This window comes from Oncorhynchus kisutch, linkage group LG1 (assembly GCF_002021735.2).
Source record: "Oncorhynchus kisutch isolate 150728-3 linkage group LG1, Okis_V2, whole genome shotgun sequence".
In the NCBI taxonomy this organism is placed as follows: Eukaryota; Metazoa; Chordata; class Actinopteri; order Salmoniformes; family Salmonidae; genus Oncorhynchus; species Oncorhynchus kisutch.
This window is the reverse complement of record NC_034174.2, coordinates 36,072,230-36,085,530: the sequence shown is the minus strand read 5'-3', so window position 1 is coordinate 36,085,530 and position 13,301 is coordinate 36,072,230. Positions and strand designations below refer to the sequence as shown.

At 41.5% G+C, this 13,301-nt stretch overlaps 1 protein-coding gene across 2 annotated transcripts in view; it reads left to right on the top strand.

Annotated features, from left to right (window-relative positions):
* The window catches only part of LOC109872995 (SLIT-ROBO Rho GTPase-activating protein 3), a 128,955-nt gene extending 121,606 nt beyond the window's left edge, over positions 1–7,349 (top strand). For both annotated transcript variants that reach the window (XM_020464491.2, XM_031822719.1), the window contains 2 exons: positions 223–535; positions 2,959–7,349. In XM_020464491.2, coding sequence (XP_020320080.1) covers positions 223–535; positions 2,959–3,399 — 754 coding nt within the window. In that variant the 3' untranslated portion in view covers positions 3,400–7,349. The remainder of the gene's footprint in view (positions 1–222; positions 536–2,958) is intronic.
* Positions 7,350–13,301: the final 5,952 nt, after the last annotated feature.

The window sequence follows — 13,301 nt, the reverse complement described above, 5'->3', positions numbered from 1 at the left end:
AAGACTACATATTGAAATGTAGCCCTTCTCGTTCTAGTCTCAATGTTTAACTCACTCTGGGTTACTTATATGCAGAAATATAAGATCCGTTTGAAACCTCTCCAAATGCTAATCTTAACCATTTATGGAGTAAATAGTCAATGTTTCAAACTGACCGTAGATCAGTGTCAAGGGCCAACCTAATCCTACTCTGTGTGACTGTGATGTCATCTCTCTCCTCAGGGTGCGGCTACCTTCTGACGGGGCCGCCACCCCTCGACGCCAGAGTGGAGAGACCCACAGCCCTCCTCGGGGCACTGACACACCCCCGCGGGCCGCAGCCTGTCCCAGCAGCCCCCACAAGGTGGCAGTTAGCAGGAGCCGCATGGAAAGCCCAGAGAAGAGGCGCCTGGGAACATTTGGCAGCGCAGGCAGCATCAACTACGCTGACAGGAAAGCCTATCCTGAGGGCCACCCCCTGAGGCCTGTAGCAGGGGCCACACGCCACAGTAGCCTGGGGGACCACAAGTCACTGGGGGCTGAGACACTGGCAGAGGTATGGACCTTATTTCCTATCAGCCCCAGGTTCTAAAGTATTACCTCGGCCCAAAATAACTGCATAACCTCTTTTCCCCATGTCCTGTAGCCTTATCAGTCACAGAACTCAGACAATATGGAATATGGAATGGAATCAATAGTGGTGCGCAAGTGATACTTTGTGTGGCCTACGAAAACGAAAGCTATTTGTCTTACCTTCCCGAAATATCACACAGCAGAGCCAATCAGAGAATATTAATTCCCTAGAGACCAGAGCGAAATGCTTTTCATGGCGATGCTGAAATGAAGTAAATTACACAGAGTACTAATGATCCTTCATATCGGCAGCACAAGCCCAGCGCTGGATACATGGAAAATGAATAGAGACACAGAGGCAGCTTTAGAAATGGCAGAGCTATGATCAGTGCAGCTAATGATAGTGGTCTCCTATCAGAGCCCTATTTCAGACTGAGCCCATATTGATGACCCTGCACTGTCAGGGCCTGACTAAACCCCATCTTTGATCTTTAATTATTCTCCACTCATCAAATAATCTGTTATTCAGACAGAGGGAGTGTGTGTGGGATTTAGAGAGGGAGTGTATGTGTCTGTGTGTGATTGTGACAGTGGTAATGAGTGTGCAGCCATTAAAGCGGGGATATTATTTTCTTCATTTGGTGCCGTTGGGCTGTACTGTGTGAGGAGAGGGAACAGAGAGCGGCTACTAGAGAGGCTAGTTAGAGAGCCGCTGGTGTCTGGAAGAACAGAGCGAGATGTGATGTCCTGCTGTACTGTCTGTGTGTGTGTGTCTGGGTGAAGCAGCTCCGACTTAGTGTAAATGTCAGAGACAGTCTGCAGCTCCAAGAAAGACCTACAGTACCAGTCAAAAGTTTGGACACATCTACTCATTCCAGGGTTTTTCTTTATTTTTTACTGTTTTCTACATTGTAGAATAATAGTGAAGACAGCAAAACTATGAAATAACAACATACGGAATCATGTAGTAACCAAAAAAGTGTTAAACAAATCAAAAAATATTTTATATGTCAGATTCTTCGAAGTAGCCACCCTTTGCCTTGATGACAGCTTTGCACACTCTTGGCATTCTCTCAACCAGCTTCATGAGGTAGTCAACTGGAATGCATTTCAATTAACAGGCATGCCTTGTTAAAGGATCATTTGTGGATGTTTTTCCCTTCTTAATGTGTTTGAGCCAATCAGTTGTGTTGTGACAAGGTAGGGGTGGAATAGAGAAGATAGCCCTGTTTGGTAAAAGACCAAGTCCATATTATGGCTTGCCAACAGCTCAAATAAGCAAAAAGAAACGACAGTCCATCATTACTTTAAGACATGAAGGTCAGTCAAATTGGAACATTTCAAGATCTTTGAAAGTTTCTTCAAGTGCAGTCGCATAAACCATCAAGAGTTATGATGAAACTGGCTCTCATGAGGACCGCCACAGGAAAGGAAGACCCAAATAATTGCTATTTTCAACCATACAATGACCCAAAATATTTGCTATTTGACCAAGAAGGAGAGTGATGGAGTGCTGCATCAGATGACCTGGCCTCCACAATCACCCGACCCCAACCCAATTGAGATGGTTTGGGATAAGTTGGACCGCAGGGTGAAGGAAAAGCATCCAACAAGTACTCAGCATATGTGGGAACTCCTTCAAGACCGTTGGAAAAACACTCCAGGTGTAGCTGGTTGAGAGAAAGCCAAGAGTGTGCAAAGCTGTCCTCAAGGCAAAGCATGGCTACTTTGAAGAATCTAAAATATATTTTGATTAGTTTAACACTTTTTTGGTTACTACATGATTCCATATGTGTTATTTCATAGTTTTGATGTCTTTTAGCTATTTTCTACATTGTAGGTTAATAGTAAATTATGAGTAGGTGTTTCCAAACTTTTGTCTGGTACTGTACATCACGGGAATGGAGCTGAATTCAGAAAGAAAACACCACGTGTACGTTTGACCATTTATTCGAAAAGATAACAATGCATGTCTTGGCGTTAGGGCTCTGTTCCTTAAGGTTAGCTCACTGTCAGAGCGAAGCTTCATATGAAGATGATAATACAACTACAGGCAGTGAGCATGATATTCTATATCAAATACCCCAAAGGCGGAAACACACAGCCCATGCAGGTAGAGGCTGGGGTGGTGGTGGGATATCAAAAACAGCAAGCATAGGGAGTAACAGCTAGTTACAGCAGCAATGCAGCAAGACACACCAACGCATGCGAGCGCGTGACATCTGGTATTGAGGAAGCATGTGTAAAACTGGTCGACTTAAATGGACCGCGTGCAATTAAAGTATGAATCCAGTTAGTGCAAAATCTGCTAATGCAATCAGCTGATGCCACCACACTCGACTTTCCCTTCTGAACTGGCTATGCTTTATTAAAAATATTATATTTTCTGTGTTTTGTGTATGTCAGGACATAAAGAAGACTATGACCACGGCCCTACATGAGCTGCGTGAACTGGAGCGCCAGAACACGGCCAAGCAGGCTCCAGACGTGGTGCTGGACACCCTGGACACCACCATGAAGAACCCTGTGAACTCAGAGCCTGGCAGCCCCCTCCACACCATCATGATTCGCGACCCAGACGCCGCCATGCGCCGCAGCAGCAGTTCCACCTCTGAGATGATGAGCACCTTTAAGCCCACCCTGTCAGCCCGTCTGGCCGGAGCCCAGCTGCGCCCCCCGCCCATGAGGCCCGTCCGCCCGCCCCCCACCGGTCACCGCTCCTCCAGCTCCAGTTCCTCTGGGGTGGGAAGCCCTGCTGTCACGCCCACCGAGAAGATCTTCCCCAACAGCACTGCCACGGCTAGCTCTGCAGCTAACGCAGCCGGGGACAAGTCCGGCACCATGTAGCTCTGAGGGAGAATTAGGGTTGTCATGTTGCAACTGTTTGACACAGAGGAAAGCCGATAGGAATGGGATGATGCGTTGTTGATGTGTTCTCTGAGAACAGTTTGGGATGTTTCCTTCCTCATTTGGGGTTTGACTTTATTTCTTGAATTCAGGAAGCTCCTGGAGTGAGCCTGAGTTGCCATGGTGATGGCAGGTAGAGAAGCTGTAGGGCTTTGCCTATCAACACAACTCTCTGTGAAGCCTGATTTAAAACCAGACGTGAAATAATGAATAAAATCACCTCTAAGTAAAACTTATTTTTTTATTTTTCATTTTTTACCTCAAAATTAGAAGTATGTGGCCAGGTCCGGCTTTTTAGTGATTAATTGACTGCAAAACGTGAAGAAGTACTTGTGGAATTTTCGCATTTGTTTTCATCCTGCACTGGTTGTCCAGATGATGTCTCATCCCTTGCTGGTGGATTGGACACTCACCAATAAGGTGTCTCATCCCTTTCTCTCTGGATTGGACACTGTCTACCAGCCTGTGTCTAAGAGACTTCAACCAAGATGGTCACCGGCCTTTTGGCTGTAAATAAAGACTTACTTGAAGTTGTTATGCCTTTTTGTTTGTACTGTAGTATAAGGGATGTTCAACAAAGTAACACCATAGCAACATTGTACGTATGCGTATATGAGATGCGGAAACTGAACCAATATACCAATTCAATGTAAGAAACCTAACCTGTGGTAAACATGTAGTTGAACTTGTATATAGTTGATGTATTTTTTTATTTTTATGGTATAAATGTTGTACAGGCCCAGACAGAACAAGCAAGGAGATGTGAATGGCATTGTCAAAAAACAAACAAACGAGTCAACCTGCAAACAAAGACAACACAAAGGTTTCTGCTTCCTTTGTGTTGTTTTCATCATTTTCTGCTTGAACACACATACTCAACACAGCACTGATGGTTGTGTTAAGAATATGTGGTCATGGGGATGTCAACATCATACCACACATTGTATTTATGAGTGAAAATTCCATTTGCACTCACATGGATCCTGACGTTCTCTCTATTATTCATATTTAAGACAGTAAAAGGAGTGTATACCATTTTTTTTGCCACAGTAACATTTGAACCCACTTTTATTTTGTAATACTGTGAGAATACTGTTGACCATGGCCCCTTACCCCATAGTCCCTCATTGTTCCAACAGCTCTAGAAAACTACACGGTAACCTGTGTGAAGCCAGTCCACAACCAGACTGACTGATTTTGGTTACCAGGCTGATGTTGGGTGTTCTAGTGGCCAGTCCTGAGCACTGTTTGGACTGAGCCTGACACTTCTCTTAAGTTGGATGAGAGCTCACAGACTCAGTTCAAATCTGTCAGCCTCCATCCACTACAGTCCAACAGGCTTCCCCTGTGATGGATGGTGGAGATACCCATACAAAATAGGAAATCTGCCCATTTGACCCAAATACCCATACAACTTTGTGCCCATGAAAGCTCTTCAGACACACATTTTTACATTCACATTTTAGCAGATTTTCTTATCCAGAGCATCTTACCAGAGCAATTAGGGTTAAGTGCCTTGCTCAAGGGCACATCAACAGATTTTTCAACTAGTCGGCTCGGGATTTGATCCAGTGACCTTTCAGTTACTGGCCCGACTCTCTTAACCGCTAGGCTACCGGCCACCCAAATCAGATTTCATACTGTACACTTTGCCATCTTTAAAGCAACCTCTTGCCTGTTCGAGTCTGATTTATGTCATGCTTTTAACATGCAAAATATGCTGGAAAGTACTGTTACAATATTCCTTTTAATCTAAAATGTGATACCTTACCTAGACAACTCCAGTGATGCTTGAGCAGTTAGCGGTAAATGTGGTGAAATAATAACAGCAGCACAGTGGTCTTACCTTCCTTACCTCTTCTCCCCGTGAGTATAACATCCTGACTGTCATGTCCCGGTGTCTCATTCCACTTCTTGTTTTCAGTCCTTCAGCAAGGAAATGTGAGCACGTACTGGCCTATACTGTAGCTGCCATGTTGAATTATATCCTGTGCTGGCCCAAGCCTGCTCCTGCCACTCTGCTCAGTCATACAGTTGTGTGGTTGGACTGCCTTGTATACGGCATGCCCTGCTCTGCATGTTTTATGCTGTACCATTCGACTCATACAATATGACAATTCAACAATGGCTGTTTGCGGAGTCTTTCCTCTGTAAAACACACCATTGACTTATAGCGTAGTCATGGGGGTGGGCTACTATATCCTATTAGTCTAACCTTTTTGGAATATGAGAATACCTGTTGTCACTAACATGTAGCAGTATTGTGTGGGCAATGGAATTGAATTGTCAGCTAAGGTAGATTTTAAAAATCTGATTTAGCAGCATGAATCTCAGGCTGTGATTCCATTATCAATCATATCAGCATCATTCAGTCACTGTTGTAATGTGTACAGATCTTGATTTCATACACAGTTTACTATAAGATACATACTTTCATTTGAAAAACGTGTCATCCCTGTCTGTAGTTTGTCAACCCTGCCCTCCTCTGTCCATTACACTGTCCCCTGGTTAGATTCTAGCCTACATGCTGGGCACACAGGGACATGGAAAGCAACCAAAGTTATACACTTACACCATCTGTTGGTCATATATGGTATTGCTTAAAGTACAAGTACCCTGTGGATAATTGTCTGGTGTGTGAACTCAGATGGACAGACCTTTCCAACAGGAGAATAATGGGCAAAAAATTAGATGATGAAAACAAATGCATTTCAATTCATTCTGTGTATTTTATTAAAAATAAATAAGTCATACGGTTTTAATAAGAAAATCAATTAAGAACATTAAACTAAGAGGGTGCTCTCTGTCGAGAGGAGCTGTCACCAACAACTAAATCATGTTTTTTTCCTACAGGAATTACATAACATTTTTCTTAACCACATTTCTCATCAGTAAAACTGAAGCGTACATTCAAGTACATTTTTTCTCAAACGTACATAAGCTATATTTTCAAAGATAAACATTTAAAGTCTGCGGTTTGCTTTATTTGCTCAAGTAAGATTAACATCTTCATGTACAACCAGACTGTTCACATTTAAATGATTTTTTAAAATGTGTATTTTGTTTATTTATACCTTTTGTCTTAAATTAGTATTTTTAAAGTGCCTTTTGTGCACATCATTCGTTTTTAATGAACTTGTTCAATTACTTTTTTAAACTATATGGTATGTTGTCATTCATGTTTGGTATAAACTTTTATCATATTTTTCCCTTCAGTGTTACATCACACACATAATTTCATCTGAGGAATATGTGAAAACAAGAATGATGTAAATATGTACTGTACACTTTGCTATAGAGGAATTGCTACTCTTCAGATGTCTACTAACAGAATGACTGAAATGTAGTATTTACTTGTAGAATGTATTACCTAATATGCTCTAGGTGATTCATGGAAGGGTAATAGATTTATGAAGAAGACTACTGTACACTCAACAATAATTTCATATTTTTTTAAGTTCTCTCTTATACTGATCATCCTCCTTCATAGCTCAAGCATCATTGAGTTGTTGTAGGCATCACTGGAGTCTGTCAATATATCCTAGCTCCTCTACTTGCACGGTTTATAAGACACTTGGTGCACTCTCTTTCCTCTCTAAGCTCTATGTGATTTCTGGAATGTATGCTAAAAATAGGTCATGTCTTTTGTATGTTGGATAAGATAACAATGCTTACAAAGTGGCATTCAGAGACCGGCTGAGTGGCTGAGTGCCTATATTGGTTAGTGTGAGTTGTTGTCATACTGTTTACCCTCTTTTCTCGCTCTCTCTCTCTTTAACACGTGTCTAGTGATGCTGTCTGTTCATGAGTGTCTGATTGGTTGAATCCCTTGTGATGTAATGGATGTTGAGAACCCTTATGTCCAAATAAAAACAAATGTTTCCCTCTAATGTTGACCTTTTCTGACCGTTTTATCCAGTAGGTCAAACAAATTAATTAACTATACTAGCAAATACAAACGCCCATACCTTGACTAAAAGCCTTGTTGATCAAATACCTTGGTGTCTGCAGACGTGCCTGAATCTCTATGAATTGGTATGCTAATAGACGGGTAATACCTAACCAATTCTGCAATTTTTGGATAATGTACCATATCGATGCTCAGCTATCTTACAGTGTCTGTGTAAATAGACCAGCAAGCTCACCTCTGTACAGGGAGATCAAGCCCCAAACTTCTTATGACTGAGACTGCAGTTCCATCTGAGGCCACATGATGGAGAAACTACGGCACAAAACTACTGCTGTGCAACTTGCCGGAAATTCAGGGAGAGGCGATCTGAGTGTGGTAGAGTGCAGTGCAGACATGAGCTGTACAATTAGTTTACAATATGTGACCTTTGAGGTTGATTATGTGTTAAAATAAATATAAAGTTAGATCAGCAATATATCAGTCAACAACCAACCATTCACACATGAAATGGAGAATTCAATTTGTTCCAGCCCAGAGCCTTTTAATCATCAGAGACAAGACAAAAGCCCTGTTTATACCTGGTTCAAACATGCATGCTTTGTCCTGATATTGTCCACATTCTGATTGTGCCCACATATTCAGACAGGTGTATATGATTAAAAGATGCATTGTGATGTGATTGTAATGTGATCTTCTTGACCACCTCTTGGAGGTAGTCAGGCACACATTGTGTAGACACATATGGATGGTGAAACCATCATTATCCTATTAAAAATCATTGACAGGTGGAACCATTTACTCATGGCGTCAATATGTTTGAGAGGGATCAGGAAATCTGGTCACAATGCAGACACAGTGGACGGATAGACACATTTTTATACCATGTATAGACATATATTTTTTAAAGTGAGGCACAATCAGAATGTGGACAAGGACAAAGGACGCATGTTAGCAGCAGGTATAAACAAGTCTTATCACATATTAGATGCTCACATATGAGAGCACTGAGGAAGTAACACTATTTTTGCCCACATTAAAGGTGTGTTGTTGACTTTAGCTTTTATGCTTCTTTTTTTTTTGGAGTTAACCCAGAGTCTATTGACACACCGGTGCATCAATCTAAGTAACATAATAAAGATCCCCATCAAAGTCCATCAATTTAAGCAGGAGATATATTTGTGCATGGGCTGTTTCTCAAACCACCGCTTCTGCCGATGTCGCTCTTCCGCACTGCAGTGGAAGGTGTCTTGAGATACATCTGTGTTTGTCAGATTATGAGACATCCCAAAAATCTGTCTCCTCACAAAAACATCTGTAGCGTCCGACCAGTTTGGCCTAAAAAAGTAAATAACTCTAACCCTAATCCTATATGTAAAGAGGAGACTTTGGTGGTGTTCTCTGTTTTGCTCTACGACTCCCACACTTGTCACCGACACCATACACCCCCCCCAATGGGTTAAATATGTGTAAAAGAAGAATATATATATATATATATATATATATATATATAGGACACACACTTCAAAACCTTATTCCTTATGATTTCCTTTTGGACTGTCTTTTTTGCCATTATGAATGTTATTCAATGTGTTTCTACAGGCTATAATTATAAAGGCCAAATGCAATACTTTATTTATTATTATTATTCATCTTAAAATGGTCATACACTACATGACCAGGGGTATATTGACACCTGCTCATCAAACGTCTCATTCCTAAAATCATGGGCGTTAATATGGAGTCGGCCCCTCCTTTGCTGCTATAACAGCCTCCACTCTTCTCCAATCTTTCCACTAGATGTTGGAACATTGCTGCGGGGACTTCCATTCAGCCACAAGAGCATAAGTGAGGTCGGGCACCGATGTTGGGCAATTAGGCCTGACTTGCATCCGCCAAACCCAGATTTGTCTGTTGGACTGCCAGATGGAGAAGTGTGATTCATCACTCCAGAGAATGCGTTTCCACTGCTCCAATGTCCAATGGTGGTGAGCTTTACACCACTCTAGCCGACACTCGGTATTGCGCATGGTGATCTTAGGCTTGCGTGCGGCTGCTTGGCCATTGAAACCCATTTCATTAAGCTTCGCGACGAACAGTTCTTGTGCTGAAGTTGCTTCCAGAGGCAGTTTAGAACTCGGTAGTGAATGTTGCAACCAAGGACAGATGATTTTTAAGCGCTACGGGCTTCAGCTCTCAGCGTTCCCGTTCTGGCAGCTTGTGTGGCCTACCACATCGTGGCTGAGCAGTTGTTGCTCCTATACTTTTCCACTTAACAATAACCTTACAGCACAGAAATTTGATGAACTGACTTGGGAAAGTGACATTCTATGACGGTGCCACATTGAAAGTCACTGAGCTCTTCTGTAAGGCTATTCTACTGCCAATGTTTGTCTATGGCGATTGCATGGCGGTGTGCTCAATTTTATACACCTGTCACAACAGGTGTGGCTGATTGCCGAATCCACTAATTTGAAGGGGTGTCCACATACTTTATGTATATATTGTACCATGGATCAGACTTTTAGAAGTTTAGTTCATAACCTGCTACTCATCACCATATTATAAATAGTTTGAAGTGAGTTGTTGCAGCTGTTTTTTTAAGTTATAATTCTGATCAGATTAGTCAGTTGGATGGCCATTGTTAGTCTTTATTGTTATATTCATCGTGTTCTGCCAGACTAGATTCCTAATTCATCTGACCATGTAGCTTGGAACCAATGAATTTTTATTAAATTAATTAAAAAAGGTACCAACAAACGCACAAATTGTGTTTTAATATACTGAACAAAAATATTAAAACGCAACATGCAACAATTTACAGTTCAGTTCATATGAGGAAATCCTTCAATTGACATAAATTCATTAGGCCCTAATCTATGGATTTCACATGACTGGAAATACAGATACTGTATGCATCTGTTGATCACAGATACCTTAAAAAAAAATATGGGCCTCAATCGGCCTCAGGATCTCGTCATGATATTTTTGGGCATTCACATTTGCATTTTATTGAATGCAATTGTGTTCGTTGTCCATAGCTTATGCCCGCCCATACCATAACCCCACCACCACTGTTCACAACGTTGACATGAGCAATCCGCTCACTCCCACACAACACTATACACGTGGTCTGCGGTTGTGAGGCCGGTTGGACGTACTACCAAATTCTCTAAAACGACATTGGAGGTGGCTTATAGTAGAGAAATTAACATTCAATTATCTGGCAACAGCGGTGGTGTACATTCCTGCAGTCAGCATGCCAATTGCACCCTCCCTCAAAACTTGAGACATCTGTGGCATTGTGTTGTGTGACAAAACATTTTAGAGTGGCCTTTTATTGTCCCCAGCACAAGTTGTACCTGTGTAATCATCATGCCAAGGGATGTAAACAAAATTTAACACGACATTTGATTAAAAACATAAGCTTTTTGAGCATATGGAACATTTAAGGGTTCTATTATTTCCACACATGGGACCAACACCTTATATGTTGCATTTATATTTTTGTTTAGTGTAATTATACAAACTACTTTGATAGAGTTCATTATTATGTTTTGAAGTCTCATACAGAGAAGAACAAGACTGGACTGGACTGAGAATATACTGCAAAAGTACCAGTGCTTGTTGGGATGAGCGAGTTGAAAACCCAGTGGAAGTGGCTGATAAGGTTCAAACTAGGAGTGGATTACTGTAAAGAATTGTTCAAAGCCTTGGGTTAGTAAGTAAAGTAAAGTAATCATTTCTCTCTCCAGAGATATTGGTGTTCACTGTGACAATTGTAGCATCAGGAGGATGCCGGGGCACCTGAAATCAAAATTCAACCCTTGCAACTTAAAAGGGCTATATTCAATTCATATCACGGAAGTTCAGCATTATAGCGTGATTGAAATTTAAAGGCAATGTTCCCGTGTTAACGAAGACACTGCATTTGTAGGCTCAATCAGAAATAACCTTTACATTTATATTACGCAATCTGTAACGCTTCATCGATACAGAATGAATAGAGCCCTTAAAGCAGCCATCAGCGGTTGAAACAATAACACATAATTTACCCCACCCATGTTTTGGTAAAAAGCTGAGGGCTGGAGCTGGATTAATGTAACCACTCTCAAATGCACAGACAGAGCTACGGATGCAAGGACTGACCATCCATGACAGTGTTACTCGCAATTTTTTGTACAGGGGCCACTTTGAGTTGAGACAATCATTCAGAGGGCCGCACACATCTTTCATTTGTTCTACTTTTTCTTCCAATATTATCAATTATTAATGGAGAGCAAATTCAGAATAATAGAGCACATGCAATTGATTTTATGTACAGCACATCACAAATATATACATACACCCATCAAATAGGCTACATCTCATGTATAAGACCCATATTAAGGGTTACCTCTGTAGTTGGATGAGCGAAAATGTCCCTTCTGCTCCTTGACTGAATTTATTCTAAACATATAGTCCGTTGTTGCTATCCTTGTGTGGGAATCCAGGTGTGCATTGGTCAGTCTGTTTTTGTTTCCCAGTATTCATTGTTGAAAATGTTGCTTCACATAAATAAGTGCTGACAAAAAATAATGTCACCTTTTGCGCACACTGCTTCAGAAGTGGATACTCTGTGTCTGACACAAGGCTCCAGAAATGGGTAACACCTGATCTTAGTTCATCTTGCAATGTGTCATTTGCCTGCAGCTCCATTATCTCAATCCCTATTCCAGCACTGTCAGGACACCGGGCTGTGAAGACTGGGGTCAGAGATGACACTGGCACATGAAAGGGGTTCTCAATAAAGTTGAAAAAAATCCTTGTACTCCATGATATCCTTGAATCTTGACTCAAACTCTAACTTCAACTCTTCCAACACACATCATAGCTAAAATGTTGAAGTATGTCTGGGTTGGATGTGGTGACTGCTCTGAGTTTTGGGAAATGAACAAATTCTCTGTCAGGTATGAACAGTGTGGTGTTTTTATTTTGAAATGCTGTGACCACACGCATCATCTTGCCCGGTGCTTTAGCTTTCCCTTGGAGTTAGAGATTCACTGTGTTCAGGTGGCAGGTGATTTCAGTTAAAAAAGCCAGCTTTAATATCCACTGTGGATCGTCCAGCTCTGGCTCCTGAGGGAGAGAGAGAGATCTTTCCAAAACTCTGCCATGAGACAGCCATCTCACCTCATTGTGAAATATCAGTAATCAGTTGCTTAGCGATGTCCTCACCGATGTCTTCTATGCGTCTTGTTATGGTCGAGTCCCTTAATTTTCTTTAAAATAGCTTCCTTGTTTGTGAAATCAGCATACAATATTTAGGCTGAGGACAATTTAAAAAAACGTTTTTTTGACAATCTCCGTGTCTGTGAAGGCCTCATGTCAATCTCATAGGTTGCCTCTGTCGTTTTCTCTGCAACAGTGCTGTACATCATTTGTTGTTGACCTTTGTGCTGTCCTTTGAGTTGCGCTATTTTGTTGTTTCTGAGGTTGCTTTGTGGCGGATATGTTTCGTCAATGTGGGCAGGGTGTGACTGGAAATGTTGCTCTAAATTTGCTTGTTTGAAACAATTGACTGCCTGCTGGCAAATAAGACAAAGTGAGCGAGTCCCATCATGCAGTACAAAAAAATACATGTCTGTCCATTTCTCTTGGAACTTTGTGTTCTTGAATCAATCGTATCCTTCTCTTAGCCACGTTAGCTACGTTAGCAAGCTGCATTTCGCCACCGCCATCTTCCTGATTTTCTTGGATTTCCGGTGGTTGTTCGTTCATAGCTTTCACGTTGTTCTCCAGCTCTTCCCCCTCATTTTCAATAGATTTACGTTTATTCTTTACAATAAATTGATATATGTCGACCAGACTGAAACATGAGCTAGTAGCAAACTGATGTGTGTCAGTCCACGCAATGAGTACCACTGATCCATGATATAAAAAGTATCATTTTAAC